Source organism: Sorex araneus, chromosome 4, assembly GCF_027595985.1.
Source record: "Sorex araneus isolate mSorAra2 chromosome 4, mSorAra2.pri, whole genome shotgun sequence".
NCBI classification, from domain to species: Eukaryota; Metazoa; Chordata; class Mammalia; order Eulipotyphla; family Soricidae; genus Sorex; species Sorex araneus.
In genome coordinates this window covers 41,061,541-41,079,599 of record NC_073305.1, presented here as the reverse complement: position 1 = coordinate 41,079,599, position 18,059 = coordinate 41,061,541, and the positions used below count along the sequence as shown (strand labels likewise).

Genomic DNA, 18,059 nt, shown 5'->3' with positions numbered 1-18,059 from the left:
TGAAGCCCATTCCAGCCATCCCTGCCTTGACGGCTCATGGACACTGGGCATGGCTTCTCTTAGCCAGCTCTCCCTGCCTCTCTTACCTTCCCTCTTTCCCTCTCCCCTCCTCACCTCCTTAGCCAGCTCTCCCTGACTCTCTCCCCTTCCCTCTCGCTCCCTATCCCTCTCCACTCCTCATCTTCCCCCACGCTACCTCCTCCTCTCTCAGACACACACATGCAAGGCAGCTCTTCTACTGCTCAGCCCCAGCCCTTGGTATTAGATATTTTATGTGCTCGGGGACCCGCCAGTCTTGTTCATGGCTTTAGGGAGAGATAAGAATGGTTCCAGATACCCGGCCCTACTGCAGAATGGCACCACTCCCTTTATAGACCCTTGAGGAGAAGTGTCCCACCCAGTGTGCCCAGGCAGAAGATGAGGGAAACCCGGCACACGAGCTTTTGGCGGCTGCCCCGGGCTCCGAGAGCAGCAGGCCTGGGACAGGGCGCCAGTAGCATGGCCAGCATGTCCCTGGCCCAGGGCTCAAGTGGCCTGCACCCCTCGGGGAAGGGACTCCAGGCTCCTTGGCTGATTGGTGTTAGCCTCACAGGATTAAGGAGAAAGAGGGGGTGACCATCTCCCCAGAGCAGGTGGCCCGGGTCAGAGGGCAGAGCCAGGCCAGGAGAGGTCTGCCACTCCCTCCCAGGTCCCCGGCTCAGGCCAGAGAGGGCTGCGGAGGCCGCGCCAGAACACCAGTGAGAAGCTCTGCCCAGCACGAGACATCCACGGCAGGGCTGGGCTGTGGAGGGCTTAGAGCCGGACCCCTGCCTCCCTTTCCTGCAGTGGTCTTGCTCGAACAGGGGCACTCAGGTGTGTCTCCCCTGGAGTGGAAACTGAAGAACCATTTAAAGTGGCTGGAAACGGGTTTTCCAGAGGAGGCGGGCAGCCCAGTAAAGATGAGGGGTATGAAGACGGCGGTCAGGACCTGCCGTGGTGCCCTCGGCAAGCACCCTGCCGGAGCAGGTGCTCCCCAAGTACAAATGGCTCCGCAGCCCCAGCATTTGGGGCCCCAGGAAAGGAGGGAATCAGGTAAGGATTTGCATCAATGATGCATCAACCCAACAGCTCAGGCAACTGGCCACCTAAACTGTGTGTCTAGGTCTTGCTACTCTTCCTCTGCGTGTCCAGATTGCTAACAGGCCATAGGCATTGTGGGAGCCAACAGGAACTTCTTTCTTAGTCCCATTTCCACCAGACAGTGGGCCTCAAGGCAAGGCAACCCAGCCCAGGGAAGCTTGGGCACAGGAGAGTAATCTCTGGGAGCTATTCCGAGACCGAGGCTCAGCTCCCAGATCCCCTCAGCTTAAGAAAGTGCACTCCAACCCCTGGTCTCAGCTTCTTGTCCGCAGGGCCTGAAGTTACACCGTGGAATTTATACAATGCAAGTACACATGTAAGAGATCTGGCATGGCAAATCTTATCTAAAGAGAAAGAGCCCCTATAATAGCTGAGGAACAGCTAAGCAATGCTCGGAGCTTATACAAAGCTGGGAATAGGTCACGTTCCCGGCGGCCTGAGAGAGAAAACCCGCAGAGTGCTTTGAAGAGTATTTATTGCCTCAGCAGAGGGTCAAATCAGCCCTAAAGACTGCTCTGAATCATTCTCACACTTGAAAGGCAAAAACGATCCAACTGATTCCAAGTAACTATGTTAAAGCAAAGTCCAAAGCTTTTTATAGGAATACAAAAATTCAGCACTCAACAATGTAAAATTCTGTGTCCAGCAGTGAAATAAAAAACTGTCAACCTAGAATTCTGTACCCAATTAAAATACTTTCATGGAAAAAATTAACATAATTTTTCAGACTCACAAAAGATAACAACATATTGTAAGCAGACCTGCACTCTTAATAAATGTTCAAGGAAGTTTCTACAAGCAGCAGGGAAATACCAAAATGTGGACTGGATCCACACAAAGGAAGAGCACTGCAAATGCTATAATGTAGGTAAAATAAAAGGTTTCTCCTTATATTTAAATTATTAAAAAACTTCAAAACAAATTTGTACATATGTAAAAACAAAATGACAATAGCACAATGAACAGAAGTAAAAATGGATCTATACAATTATAAGGTTTTTTTTTACATTCTACATGAATATTTTTAAGTAGACTGATTTTATATATACATGTGTAAATTGTCAAAATTAAAAGTGTTATTTATTATAAAATAACCACTACACTATAAAAGAGGTACAGTCAATAAGCCAATAAACAGGATAAAATGGAATTATAAGGTGTTCAGTTAAACCAAAAGGCCATGAACAATGGAAAGAGAAATAACAGATGAGACCAATGGAGAGAAGATGGATTCAGACTCTGCCTGGGGCAGGTGAGGGAGCTTGGAGGGCTGACTGCATGCGTGCATGCAGGCGGCCTGGGTTCATTCCGTGGCATGGTATGGTCCCCAAACACCACTGGGAGTGACCCCTTACACCACCAGGGTGGGAGGCTAGAAAGATGGTACAGAGATTAACACATCGATACCAGCACTGCATGTGATGTGTTAATTAAACCATATTCAAGTGTGAGTCATGGGTGGTCCATGCTGGCATCAACGTGTTAAGGCACTTGCCTTGCATGTGGTCAACCCTAGTTTGATCTTTGGCCCCACATATGGTCCCCTAAGCACCACCAGTTGTGACCCCAAAGCACGGAGTAAGGAGTAAGCCCTGAGCATTGCCAGGTGTGGTCCCAAACCAAGAAGAAAATTAAAAATAGAAGTGAACCATGTCGAAAATTACACTAAAAGTAATTAGTCTAAACACTTCAAATAAAAGGCAAAGATTTGCAGACTTAATGAAAAAGCAATATGCTGCCTACTTAAAAAAAAAACACCTACTTTAAATATAATCACAGGTTAAAAATAAAAAAAGTGGAGAAAGATTCCCACAAGCCAAAGAAAACTTAGGTGGTCCTATCACTTCACACAAAGTAGATTTCAGGACAAAGAATAACGAGGGATATAGAACAATTTCATAATGATAAAAGGGATCAATTCATCAAGAGAACCTAACAATCCTAAATGTGCAAGTACCTAACAGCGTCAAGTCAAATGCAATGGCTCAAAAGTAGGCAAGCCTACTAGAATAGCTAGATTTCAACACTCCTCTCTCAGTAATTGATCAAAGTGAGAAAACCAGTAACCTCAATAGGATTCACACCAAAAAAAAAATATTCAAGACAGGCCACTCTCTAGCCTACAAAACATTTGAGTGAGATTAAGAATAATTTAAACAATGCAGGATTTATCACCAAAAGAAACTAAAAGATACTAACAGAAACTGATGCAGAACCCCCCCAGGTATTTGAAAATGAAAACCAACCATGATTTAGAGCTGTGTGGAGAATGAGTGAGAACAGGTGTTATCAGCGCACGGCTGATTCTCGTGACATTTCCGGTGGTCCAGGCGATGGTGATGGAGTCATGGACCAATATTAAAAAAGGGATCAGCTTTCCTTTTGAGATCTGCCAAAAGGAATGGCGCAAAGATACTTAGTTCGGAGATGCCACCTCCGAGATGAGGACCTCCTCTAGGAGGGTGAGAACGGAGACAAGTGAACACAGATGCTCATCACACATCTCTAAGCCGAGAAGTCAAACAGGCAGTTGCAGAGTCTGGAATTCCTGGATGACATGGGCTAACTATATTTTGTGGTTCTGTCTGCAAATTTAGGTGAGACAGTACGGGATTATCAAGAAACCCAAGTGCAGACAGGGATCCAGAATGGCCCTTTGGGCATCCCAAGAAGTTAAAAGAGACTTCTACTAATCTTCAGGTCAGCAAGGTGGAAGTCGGGCCCAGAACAATGGGAATTTTACAAGAGCCATCAATGTATCAAATGCCACACAGGACTGAAATTGGTCATGGGACTAGTTCGCCTGGCTGGGGTGAGGGTTGGGAGGCAGGAGCGCAGGGGGTGAGGCTCAAACGGGGAGCTGAGTTGAGAAAGGGAGGATGTGTCAGTGGGTCCGAGATCTTCCTGGAATGATGAAAACTGATCGGGGGGAATAACACACACAACTGAGAATATACTAAAAACCAATGAACACTTTAAATTGGCAAACTGTGCAGTTTTATCTCAAAGTTTTCTGATCACTGGGTTTACCATGTGCTGATGTTGCCTCGGTTGAAGTGATAGCTCCAAGGGCCTGCTTAAAAGGGTTCAAGAGTGAGTAGAGAAGAACAGAGAAATGTGGCCACAGTTCAGACAACAGACAACAGCACGGTTTTTAAAACAGGGAAATAAGATGTTTTGTATTAGGAACAATCTGGTAGAAAAGCAAAGGCCGATGATGGAAAAAGAGACTGACCAGAGTTAGGTCCCTGGGCTGCAGTGGAGATGAAGGACCCTCTGGGGGCATCACACTGCCAGAAGGAAGGGCAGAGCAGCTGGCTGCCTACGGAGGCAGGAAAGCAGACAGGTGGGGTTCTGACAGTTCTTGCTTTGCTGCAATGATGCGGCTGCGCGATGAACAGTGGAAGGAGGAAAACTAAGGAAGCTGTGAAACAAAGTACAAGACTGGCCAGGCCTGCAGCCTGCCTGAGACTGGTGGCCTCGAGTCTACTGCACGTTCTACTTCCCAGTTCCTGCTGGCGATGCAGGTGCACTGCGTGTGGGACTGTGGGTCCAAGCCAGGCAAGGGACACAGAAAGCTGCATTCATGAGAAGAAATACAACATGGAACACAGTTTATATTGCTGAACACCAATATGTTCTTTATTATTTGGATTTTTTTTTTCCCATTTGTCGCATACCTGTCAATGTTTACACATGAGGAAAATCAACCAACAGTGGAAGCAACTGAACCAAATCAGCTGGTAATTCTGTACCCTCTTAACATATTTCGATTCTTACTTGGTAGGGATAGCTTAAATCTGATTCAGTCTCAGGCTATTCTTAAAATTGGTGTCAAGATTGTCACATCTTTAAATACAGATAGAACTGCCAGAAGTACATAATTATATATATATATATTTTATATATATATATACACACATGTATATGTATATATATATACACACATACAGAAAAATACAAGACTAATTGTTTTCCCACAATATTTAATTTACACACTACTGTAACTATATGCAACTTCTGAAGACAGGTTAAGGGGTACAAGAAACTGTTTAGAGCAAGTAAGTAGTTTGGTCCAATATTATCTTAATGTAATGGTTATTTGCTCCCTCCCTTTTAACTGACAACATACTATGACATACAACACATGCACAATCATTCACTTAATGAACAAATGAGTAAGACGCCACTCAGACTAACATCTGTATTCCCAGAGGGTCAACCAACCACACACAACTAATAAGGCTATAATACAGCTATGCAGCATAAATGGTCAACACTGCTGATCCTAAAGTGAGCACCATATATACATCTGAATATAAAAAACTGAATTTGAAAACCAAACACATATGGGTTAGTTAAAAGGTGCCATTCCAAGGCTATACATAATCACAGGAAAAAGTATTTACATTACTTGGAAAACAGCTGCAACAAAGAGTTTATTGCCAATGCCCTTTATAAACTTCTCTCCTACAGTTAATACAGATGTTACGCTCACTATCTACGTGAACCACACATCTTATTTCTGGCCCTTTATAAGATCCCTGCTCAAAAAGTTCAAGCAAAATATGTTCTATGGCTTCACCACACATCTATTCTCGTAGCTTTCAGATATAAGTATCACAATGAACTAGAGCTGTAGCTTAAAACATATCTAGCTTAGGTCTAGAAAGTAAAGTAAGTATTTTAAGTATCATCTCCACTTAGCTTTTTGAATCAAGTATACTGTGAAGTTCAGAATTCTGAGTAAAATGCATGAATCCTAAAGTAGCAGAGTCTGTTAATTGGAGAGACCGTGCCCAGTGGAATGCTGCCCTTTGGTGCTCTGCCCACTGGATGGACCGGGTGCCCGGTCACTTCAGAGGCTAAAGGGAGACTGAGGCGTGTGGGAAGGCCCCTGTAGCTCATCCCCAGGCACAGCATGGGAAACACTGGCTTTCCAAACCAGCAATCTGCAATAGACTATGTCCTACAGGGGAAAAAAGAAAATAACCACAAAAGAGGATTATCTGGTCAAAAAGTAGTCTTTGTACAGGAATCATTTAAAGCAAGAGTTCTTTGATTATTGTTTTGGCAGGAAGGCAAAGTGAAAAAGACTTCCAGCAAAAGACAAACATAGAAAAAAACAATACACACACAAAAACAAAAAGACTGCGGATTTTTGTTTGCTTGCAGGTGTAATTTTCTCCTTTTATGTGTTTTTTGTGTTTTTCTGTTACTGCTGATCAGCCCACTTTCACAGTTAACCACATGAAAAAAAAAATGGAAATGACAGAAGAGACAACAGCTGAAAGTCGAACCCCCCTAATTTTCACCTAATCTTGGGGATTCTGAGTTGGCCAACCTCTGTGTGCAACTCCGGTTTTATCTTCAGCCCAAGATCTTGTGCCTTCTCTTTGCATGTTTTGCAGGAGACACCCCCCCACCACCACCACCTACAGGAAGGCATCTCCACTGCACGCATCTTTCCATTATGTTACAGAGACACACATTCTAGGAGCAGAGTTAAGACACTGTCGTCAGTTCACTGCATCACATTACGGAAGAAGATTGTCTGCTTGGAACAGGTCGGCCACTGGGGAAGCTCCTTACACATCTAAATTTCACCTACTACGAAACAAGACCACCTTTTTTCAATTAAGCTGCAAGAGCCCCCCCGACTTTGTTCCCCACCATAGCATTAAGACACACAGGTGTGGGGATGCCGCGATCACGGTTAAGGTTCTCAGTGCAGACAGACGCCTGCTGAACTCTGCACTGCGGGCAGCAGAGAGCTGGGGGCGCTCCAGGCTCCCAGCACTGTCGGCATCACGACGTTATTGCTTTGGCTCGGTCTCGGGCTGCACAGTGTGCCTCTGGGCACAGAGCTCCATATCACAGACGGTTGGGATGGGAATTTAGATTTTTTCAAAAAAAAAAAAGTTTATTTGTGTATGTCGTGTTTTCCCCACTCTCTACCCCCACCCCCCGCATCCCCCTACGCCCTTGCTCTAGGTTAAGTGCAGGACATCAGATTTCTAAGTGCTCCATTTATGTTGGGTTCCAAATTGACATTTTAATTGAATCCTGATCAGCCACATGGAAACTATGAATGTAAGAAGGACACAATAAGACCTTTCTCGGCTGGAAAAACAAAACAAAATAGAAACAAAACAACAACAACAAAAAAAGTGGAGTCTAGCAGCATGCACAAAGACCATGCATGGTCACATCGTCAGGCGAACGAATGACAACGAAATAAATAATTGCTCCTAACGCGCCCACTTGACGGCGGCAAAACCCAGAACGGAGCAGCGAAGTGAGCCAGGCCTCTCGGCTTGGAGCAGGAAGTGTGCTGGGGGCAGGCCGGGGGCCGGGGTCAGATGACGTGGCAGCAGCTGGCTGGGCTGGAGGCGCACAGCAGTCCCTCCTTGGGGTTCCGCTGGATGTTCACAGAGATGGTCTTTTCACACAGAGGTAGCTGCAGCACGTTATTTTTCAGGTTCCTGCTCTTGAGCCGTTCCAGCTCGGTGGCGGCGGTGCTGGCCACGTGGTCAGAGAAGAACTTGACCCGGTCCACGGCGGTGGGGGCCTGCCCGGGGCCCCCCGCCGAGCTGATGCACATTTTCCAGGTGGACTTCTCCTGGACCTTCACGCTGGAAAACGACAGGCCGTTCTGGGGGTCGAGGATGTACTTGGTGCCCCCGTGCAGCTGAGAGCCCAGGCACAGGCTCATGAGTTTGAGGCTCTGCACCAGCTCCCCGGCGCTGCGCGAGGCCAGCTGCATGGAGTTGGGGGGCCCGGCACAGCGGCGCGTGGTGCCCGATGTGCCCGTGGGGTTGCCGCCCGAGCCGCTGGAGGGGCTGCCCCCGCCCGCGTTGTTCTCGCTGGGGCTGGCCTTGTCCGCCCCGGCACTGCTGTTGCCCGGCTTGCTTTGGCCCCCGCCGTCGCCCTCGCTGCCCGGCGGCCCCTCGCTGCTGTCCCGGCGGTGCCAGGAGTAGGTGAAGCCACCGTCCTTGTCGAGCCGCCGGCGGCTCTCGGAGTCGTCGTCGCTGGTCTCGGAGCTGCTGCAGCTGGAGCCCCGGCCCTGGCTTTTCCGCCGGTGGTAGCGCTTGTGCACGGTGCCCGGCGAGGCGATGTTCATCTTCAACCGGCTCAGCTTGGGCGGCAGGTTCTCATCCATGTCGAACTCGTCGTCTGACTCCCCCTCCTCGAAAATCTGGTTGAGGACAGGCGCGCTCTTCCTCGACGTCAGGCGGTTGGTCACTGAGGGCTTCCGGCGCAGCACCACCTGCGTAGACAGGGACATGGGCTTCTTGTCCTCCTCATCCTCCTCCTCGTCTTCCTCCACGCGGAACAGACACTTCCGGCCACTGGCTGCCGGCTTCAGACTTGCCGGGGGGACCATGGCGAGCGCGGGCCCCGCCAGCTCAGGGAGCTCGTCCTTCTTGGCTGACTCACACAGGCCTTTGCTCCGGTGGCCGTTGAGAACATTGTCCGCCGCTCGAGCGGGAGACTGAGGGACGGTCGTGTGGGACAGAGGAGTGGCCGTGAGGTCATCCTCCAGGTCCTGGGGTACATCGATTTTGGTTGGCCACGACTGCCTACGGAACACATTGGAAAAATAAAAACCATGTAAGAACACGCAGAGTTCAGTGCAGTTGATTAGACAAGAGCTTTTAAGGCCACGGTCCAGAGACTTAAAAAGGAAAAAGGGGGAAAGAGCTCCCTCCCACCCCGCTGCCTCGCAAACCCAACTCAACATCCTGTCGGCAGCAAGCAAGGGCTGGCAGCTTGTGTGGGGAGCCAGGACCCAGTGTGGCGCGGGCTTGACTGGCTGGCCACAGAGCTCAGCTGTCGGGAAGGGGCACAGAGCGACTCAGTCTTCCCACAGCTAAGTTTTACAGCACAAGACAACCACGCGTGTAAGAGCTGCACTGGGTGCAAACAAGTATACCACGTACAAGCACTGGACAGCAAAGTCCATTAGCATGTAAAGTCTGATGCTATTCCCCAGTCTGGAGTCACCTAGTAGGCAACGAGAACTCTGCTTGGGGGGGGCCAAAGGAAAAGCCTGGGGGATGAGGCCCTCAGAGCCGCTGTGAATGACCATCTGAGAATCCACCACAGTCCCTTCCGCCCAGGGGACTGTGGGTGCCTGCGACATTTAACACAACTACTTTCCCACAATGAGGGTTTCATTTCACAGCACTTATGCTGCTCTGGAAATAAAATCCAATTAAAGCTCTGGCCCAGTGAGCTCAGATACTCCCTGCAACCATCTCTCCAGGGGCCGGGGAGGGTCCCTATGCCGCAGCGTGCTCTGCAGGCCATCCAAGCGCCGTGTTCAGTGGTGCTCCTGACCCTCATCTGTCCTCCACCACCACCACCGGCCTCCAGGGGAACCTCCTGCCCTGGGGAGCGGCACCCCCCTTCCCAGCAGGCTGCTCCAGGAGAGAGAAACCTGCAGTGAGCCTGCAAGCAGAGTGCGGCCCTGGGGGGTATGTGTGTATGGTGCTGTCGAGACTGGGGGCCCGCCACTGGAGGGCCAGGAGGGGCACAGTGCACCAAGGCCCTTCGCCCTAGGACCCAGGCAGGCCATGCCACCGCCAGCCCCCCCCACCAACAGCTCTCACTCCCGTCAGTCAAATGTCTCGACTACCACGTCCTAGAAACCTCACCCATGTAAGGCAAGTGAGGAGCGCCAGGCTGGGCTCTGGGCCGGTCAAACCAACAGCACCCATCGTGTCCCCCCCACCCCTCCCGGGCGTTTCTGTCACTGAGGAGCCTCGCAGGCACCCACCACGCACCACTGTGCCCTCTGGAAGGTGCTGCAGCAGCCTCCGTCCAAGACGACAGGATCCATGTGTTGGTGGGGTTGGGTCACCCCGGCCTGCAAACAGGGAGCCCTGGGCTGGTTCTGATGGGTTCTGGGGCCCAGGGCAGTGCTTCCCAACGGGGCCTGGGGAGCCCCCGAATGGGCGCCCGGGCAACAACCTGGCCTCAGTGGTTGGCCTCTCTTCTGAGAGGACACACACTCCCCTGGGGCTCCCGCAGCCTGCTCTGACCAGGAGGGTCACCCCCCTCCACCCCTGGGCCTGCGCCTCCTGCCGCAGCACCCAGGATCCTGCCGGCTGGCACTGACTCCCAGGGGAGCAGGTCCAGCCACCATAAGGACGAGGCAGGGGAGCAGACCCGGGGGCCCCAACCAGGAAAGTGCTGCCCAAGGTGTGGGCTCCCTCTCCTCACACAGCCCTGCGCCCCCCACAAACAGCAGACCCTCGCCCTGCCGTCCTCACCCAGGCCTCACTGAAGTCCACAAAGTCCATCTTCTAATTAAACCAGACTTTTAAGTCTGTTTCTGGGCCAACCAGGTTTTTTTCTTGTTTCTGTCACTGTTGGCCAACCAACAACTTACACATTGCAACCTGAGGAACTTAGACTCAATTCTTTTCCTTTTAAATAACGAATACATATTCTTACTCATCTCTTCACATCTACTGGACTGTATGAGTAGATATTTAGATGGGAGAGCATCTGTTCTTTAATCACAATAATTCCCATACACTACCATATCTGATTGGATAACAATCAATTCTAAACAAATTTCATAATGTTGTGGGAAGCAACCCTTCCCTTGCTCTGATTTTATTTTTTTTAAACTTTTTATTAAATCACCCTTGCTCTGATTTTAAATGGAAAATATGGCAGAAGAAAAAAAATATTAGAAGATGGGAGAGGGGAGGCAGGGAGGGAAAAGGAGGGGTAAGGGGAGAATACTCACTACTTCAGTTACGGTGAGAGTCCAATAGTGCTGCCAGACCCATGGAGCCCAGTTGTAAGTACTCAACGGAGATCAAGGTGTTCCTGCCTCACCCCAACCCCCAGCGAGCACTCTTTTCCTCCTAATTCCCACACCAGAGTCCCTGGTGAGGTTCGGTAACCTCCCAAGGTCAAATAAGCAATAAATCACTAGCTAATCCGACCATCAAACTAAGACCATAGGATGGTCTCCCCCTACCAAAAACAGTGTTATGTATGCTTTTAAAGTTTATTTTGAGTAACAGAGCAAACATGACCTTGCTCCTGTGTCAATGAAAATTAATACCTTAGTCTATGGAAGAGTGTAATGGAAGTAATTGGCAGGCTTAAGGCTCCTCCAAACGGCTGCAGTTGCTCTCCTACCAGCCTGGGATGGGCAGGCATCCCTGTGGCCACGGAACCAGGACCCACATGCAGAGGAGCCTGGGCAAGGCCTCCTGAGGAGGGGGGGGGCTTGTCACGTGCACCCTCTCACCAACAGACGAGGGGGTGGGGGGGAAACGACACAAGAGGGGGTGCAGGGGGAGAGTTCGCTATTGCAAAACGATAACTTACTAAAATCAGTGAAGAGTTTTTTTTCTCACCTAAACTGGGCCTTGATATTGCTTGGGCTTGCAGATCTGGTTTGTATTTCTTTTTCTTGCTTTTCCCTCAGGATCCTTTCAGCAAGCAAGAAGTAAGTGGCTGTGATGTGGTTATACCTGTTTGTCTCCAGGGCTCTGAGGAAAACAAGAAGTGAAAATAGCCATGTTAGCAACATTATTTTTACATAAAACACACACACAAAAGCAAAGTAAATTAAAAATCCAATCACTTGGAATGTTTTAAAGTTTATATATATATTTAAAAAAATACAAGGAAGACAACCCTAGTAATTATCTAAATCACTCTCAAAATTCTAAGAATCTGCATAAAATACTCCAAACTGCCGCCAGCAACTGAGCTGGAGGTCAGTATCAGGTGTGCTAAAAAAGAGATGACAAAGCATCTAAGCATGTACACACCACCTGAAACTTTAATGTGCACCAAAGCATTTATTCTGTTAGGCCAGTTACATGCTTTTGTTAGAAATACAAAAGTGAGAGCCTAGAGGGGTGGCACAGGGGCTGGGGGCCAGAAGTCTGGCCAGCCAATGGTCCTGAGTTCAAATCCCTGGTGTCCCACATGCACAAAACATGAGTCTGAAGTGATCCTGACAGCTTTGCTGTCTGTGATTCTGAATGCCACAAGTGATTCCCAGCCACACTGCAGGTTGGGGGGGGGGGGGTGTTTGGTGTGTGTGTGTATCAAATAAAGGGCGCTCTGTGTGTGTGTGTGTGTGCACTGAAAGAAGCCTGGTGTGTGCCACTGCTGAGCATTCCAACATCAGCTGCATGGCAGGGAAGCAGGGTGAGGTCGGGGGGAGGGTGGGGGATCAGAGCCCAAAGGAGGCTGCAGGGGTGGAGCGATTTCTCAGTCCGAACCCTCTGTCTGAGCACAAGAGGCTGGTGCTGAGGAGACCAGCAATCATGTCGTGTTAAACTCGGCCGTCACCCAGAATCAACCCCGGGATGTGACCCCAGAGGTGGGAGATGGAGCCGGGGAAGAACAGACTTGGCCTCGAAGCCTCACCCTCACACTTCAGATCACCCTCCTTTGCTGTTCCTGAACTGTTCCTGAACACGCGCTTCGCTTGAGACCACCAAGCCAGTCAGCTCGGGGAGCTACAGACAGCCTCTTTCATGTATGAAAGAAAGAAAAGTGAAGTTCAACGCACTCCTGCAGGGTGGGCCTGCCTCTTCCTACTCGCCAAAGCCATGTCAGCAGCTGGAGGTCAATCCATGAAGACTCGCCACACACACACACAGAACCTGCATGATGTGGCCCATCTCCCCAGGTACTGAAAGCACCCAGACATGGGCACCCCCGCTTCCCAGGAGCCTGGCCCTCTGGAGCCTCCTGTGAGTGGACAGCAGGCTGCAGGGGCCCGGGCCTGCTGTATTAAGTCTAGATGCTGCCCGTTCTCTCTGCTGCCTGTGAAGTCCCGGGGGGGGGGGGGGCGGGGAATTCAGGAGGGGAAGAACATGGCTGTGGACAAGGACAGCGTGAACTTGGGATACGACACAAGCCTCTACAATCCCCTCTGCCTGGGGGAAGCAGGGGTGGGGGAACAAAGGCCGGGGCATGGACGCATTTGGCACGGGCTGACCCAGAGGGCAGGCAAAGGGCCAGGACTTGTAAGAAGTAGACGGGATCACCCACTGTTGACTGCGCATCCATTACGGTGCCCAGGGGCCCCGACTCCGACCAAGGCAGCCCCGCTCCGAGAGTCCCAAACCAAAGCGCTGACATACTCGACAATGGCGTCCCGGTCGGCTATATCCCCGAGCACCATGCGCTGAATGATGCTGTTGTGCTCCTCCTCCGAGAGGTTCTTGTAGGACACTAGCGGGATGTTATACTTGGTGGCAGGCGAAGGGTCCACGCCCTGAAGCCAAGGGTGGTTTTCAATCTCTTCTAAGGAGGCTCTTCTCTTGGGGTCTCTCTGCAGCATCCGCGTGATCAAGCTGGAAAGGAGGCAAGGCCACTGTTACGGCAGACCCGCTGGCGAGGAGGGTAAGGGGGGGCCCATCAAACCTGCTTCCGACTCTCACGCCGTCATTATACATTATGCTCATGAGTAGGGAGGGGGAGCTGGCGGGAAATAAAGAACATCTAGTGCCATGAAGATTCAGAGTTTAAAAACTATCACATCTTTGGGGCTGGAGCGATGGTACAGAGGGTAGGGCTCTCTACTTTCATGTGGCAGACCCAGGTTTGATCCCCAGCATCCCAGATGGTCCCCTGAGCACTGCCAGGAGTAATTCCTGAATGCAAAGCCAGGAGTGCATGCTGGGTGTGACACAAAATGCCAAAAAAAAAAAAAATACATCACATCTTCTGGGGCTGGAGCAATAGTACAGTGGGTGGGAAATTTGTCATGCATATGGCTAACCAGGGTTCGATCCCTGGCACCCCATATGGTCTCCTGAGCAGTGCAGGAGAGATCCCTGAGTACAGAGACAGGAGTTAAGCCCTGAGCACCACCAGGCTGAAAAAACAAAACAAAAAACCCAAACCTATAAAAACAGGAATCTTAGGACATGAATGACAAAGAAGTACTGATGGCTTGTTTGATTCTGAAGGCTCCAATGAGTAATGAAATGAAGTATAACATGCAGGGCCCCCTTAAGGTGAGAGGCACAGCTCGAACCACTGCAGAGCTGGAGCCTTAACCTCAGTGGGACAGAGTCTGAAGAACAAATCTGTTGGTAAGAAGGAAGCCTGCCTGCTTCAGCGCTGGCAGACAGGTCAGGCCTGAGGACAGCCTCTACAAGCTTCAGGCTCACAGGCTTGTGGTACGAATGAATACTATCTGCATGAAGTTTATGGCAAAGAAAATAATTCAAGGCAGCCTGAGACTAAAAATGCTCTCCGGAAACAAACGAACATAAAGAACACCCCACATATTACCCAGAAGATGAACTTACAAGACCAGTGCTCTAACCCCTGAGCACAGCGTGTAGGGCATTTGCCTTGTACGCAGTCGACCCAGGTTCGATTCCTCTGGCCCTCTCGGAGAGCCTGGCAAGCTACCCGTAGTGTATGTGATATGCCAACAACAGTAACAAGTCTCACAATGGAGACCTTACAGGTGCCCGCCCGAGCAAATCTATGAGCAATGGGATGGCAGTGACAGTGATACAGAGATGAACTTACAATGACAACACACAAAGGAAGCAAGGTAAGTAAGCAGCAAGAACTAAGAACCAAAGCTGAAAAATAGGAATATAAGAAGTCAAGTACTGGCACCTTCAGATACATAAGTGTTGTATGTCTGAAACAGGAAGAAGATTGAAAATATCAGGAAGACTTCAAAAAGTGAAAAGGAACTATTTCACTTTTTTACCTGGGGTGGGGGGCCACATACCTGACAGTGTTCAGGGGTTACCCCTGGCTTGGTGCTCAGTGTTCAGGGGTGACTCCTGGCTCACTGTGCAGAGCCAGGAAACAAAACTGGGCGTCATGCATGCAGAGGCTTGGCTCCAGCCAGCTGAGCTATCTCTCTGGCTTGAAGAATAACTTGAAATTTTTTTAAAAAATTAATCAATGAATTTTTAAAACGAGAGTGAACTTATGAACCAGAAGACAGAGTCAAGGAAATAATCCAGATCAGTAGAGTAAGAGACAGAAAATAAGAAAGAAGGGCCAGAGAGATAGTACAAAGGGTAAAGCACTTGCCTCACACACATCTGACTGGAGTTCGATCCCTGGTACCCCATATGGCCCCCCAAGTCCCACCAGGTGTGAAGGTGTGATCTCTGAGCACAGAGCCAGGAGTAAGATTTGGGCAAGGAGAGGCGAGGGGAGGAAGTGGAGGGGAGAGGAGGAGAGAAGAGGGGAAAGGAAGGGAGAGGAGAGTAAAGGAGAGGTTAAAAGACAGAACAGAGTAACACACATTTAATCAATTTTAAAAAGAAAAAAAAAACAGGGAGAAACTATATACAAAAAGTCAATGGCCAACTAGTTTTCAAATTCACTGGAAACAAAAAAATCTCAAAGCAGGAAACCTACCCTCGAACCCTAGGCCAAAGAAATGCAGACAAGTACCTAATGTGGCCCGAGAGAAAGGACAGATCACCTGTGCAAGGACAGAAAGGTGGACAGCTAACCTCTCCACAGAACGAAGACATGCCAGAGGCTGGACTATCCTCAGTGACCCGGCAGAAGCTAACGTCAGCTTAGAATTCTATACTCAATAAAACTCTCTCAAAAACATATGTGACATAAAAGTTTTTAAATAAAATTTGAAAACGTTGATACTTCCATCAAAAGCTATTCTAAAATAGGCACTGGGGCGGGGGGGGGGGGTGTCGAGCTCAGCGCTTGATACACACTGATTCAATCTTGACAATCACCCCTTCCAAGTCAGGTGTTAAGACTCTCCCGTTAGTATGATGAAAAGTCAGTATTTGAATCCCGGGAGTCGGAACAACTCAAGTTCTTAAGCATCCATCACACGACCTAGTGTGGGGTGAAAAGACTTGGACAAAAAGACCCCCAAGTGCCCAGGTTTCCTTGTTACCAGTTGATGGAAGGAATTTAAAACTTTATTATTCCAATAAGATTCCTTCAAGCAGTGACACGGCCACAGCTGCGTACAGTGAGACACTGTGCCTGCAGCGTCACTGGAACGCCAAGTGGCCGGCAGCGCTCTTCTCCCACTTCTCCCTACACGCTGCAGGGCACTAGACAGTACCTTAAATTCCAAATCATCTCCCTGAGGACACTGTCGGGTCACCACAAACACATAAGCCAAAATGGAGATCTTGAGTTACTGCGGGGCTAGGCTATGGGAGAGTAAAATTCACACAACACCACGAAAATCCTAAAATGGTGTGTCGACATTTCGAGAACAGAAAATACCCTCACTCTCACTTTCTGGAATTTAAAATAAGTCCAGGTGGTCCTGCCTTTCAGCTAATGGAAAAAGAAAAAAGATACTCCTCATGGTAATGGCTTCATTTCGAGACCACTCTGGATGCTTAAAAAATGCACCACGTATGTAATAAGAGTTCTTAAGACCTATATTTAAGACATAGACTAATACATTCTCTAATTTTAAATTTCAAATCACTGTGGGGTTATCCCCCCACCCCCACCCGCCACTCCCCTGCCAAAAACCCAAATACACTTAACAGGAGCAGAAATATTAAATGCAAGAACTAAAATGATCCCAGATGCTTGGGACTGAAATCACCTCAAATTTTTTTTGACAAGTTAATGGAATAAAATTTCTGGTTTTCTTATGTGAGTGCCTATGGTTTCCATGTGCTTTTATTTATTTATTTATTTTTACTTACTCTTTGCACTCTTTAGACACATGGGATGGTACTGTATATTTGCAATCCATGATCATGGTCAGTGTCTCACTGTCATTGGCCTCTTGAAAGGGTGGCTGCCCGCATACCAGCATGAACAGGATCACTCCCAGGCTCCATATATCTACAACGCAAAGATACACACTGTTAAACACTGGACTAGTTAGGAAGCCAAAGACATCACGAGGAGTAAAACAGACTCAAAGTATTATTTTACTCTGAATAATCACAAACATTTACATCTCAAAGTAAAACACTTATGCAAGAAACTTAAACTTAAGTCCCTATAAGGCAGGGAAAATGTCTGGTTTGTTCAGTGTTTTTATATTCACGTAAGGTCCTATCAAGTGCCAGGCACAGAGTGAGTGGTCAATAAATATGGACTCAAGAGGATAATGGGCTCATTTGTTAAAAGCAAGAACATCAACCAGAGAGTCCTCATGAAGATTCTCCCAAACATTCATTGGACAACACTGCTTTTTTCCCCCCATTATATTATACAACATGAGAGATTAAGAAATGAGATATGCAGAGTATTTGCTGAAAGCCACCATTATCTTGGTTGTTCTTCACATCAATCCAGGTAAGAAAGAGCAGATGAAATGATCAGATGAAGTTATGATGATATGATAGTTAAGAAATTAAAGCTCAGAGAGACTTCAGAGGAAAGAACTGGGAACAAAGGTAAAAGCAACCTGGAGGCACACTTTTGCTTAAAATATAGTACAAATTACTTAATAAAGCTGCTAACGTATGGAAAAGGGTGGTAAGTTTCCTATCATAGTTAAGTATTCCAGCAAAGGCTTGGCGACCATTTTTTCAGTATTCTGCATAAGGCTTTCTGTTACCAGCTGTAAGACTGAACTAGCTAAACCATTAGGACAGACATTAGACTAACTCCTATAAATAAACCCCCCTATGACTTCCTGCCACTAAATAAAAACCAAAAACCAGAAGGGGGGGAAATTAGATGCAAAGGATGAACCACTTAGAAAGAACGCAAGTCATTCATTCATTCCAGAAGCTTAACTATAAACGTGACTATATAAATCTGACAAAGGATCATTTTGAGACACCTTTTAGACCACAAAAAATTAGAGAAGACTGGAAGGGCAAGTTAATATGCATATTTATCATTTAGACAAAACACCCCAAATCACATAAATTATGTTATTTTCAAAGGAAATTAAAACTTGTTAATAAAATACTTTTCCTGATTTTAACTAAACAAAGAGGGAA

At 48.3% G+C, this 18,059-nt stretch overlaps 1 protein-coding gene across 1 annotated transcript in view; it reads right to left on the bottom strand.

Annotated features, from left to right (window-relative positions):
• Positions 1 to 4,733: 4,733 nt before the first annotated feature.
• Positions 4,734 to 18,059, bottom strand: part of SNRK (SNF related kinase) — a 55,477-nt gene continuing 42,151 nt past the window's right edge. The window contains exons 4-7 of the mRNA XM_055134560.1: positions 16,803 to 16,944; positions 13,254 to 13,466; positions 11,505 to 11,639; positions 4,734 to 8,702 (exon numbers count right to left, since the gene is read on the bottom strand). Coding sequence (XP_054990535.1) covers positions 7,478 to 8,702; positions 11,505 to 11,639; positions 13,254 to 13,466; positions 16,803 to 16,944 — 1,715 coding nt within the window. The 3' untranslated portion in view covers positions 4,734 to 7,477. The remainder of the gene's footprint in view (positions 8,703 to 11,504; positions 11,640 to 13,253; positions 13,467 to 16,802; positions 16,945 to 18,059) is intronic.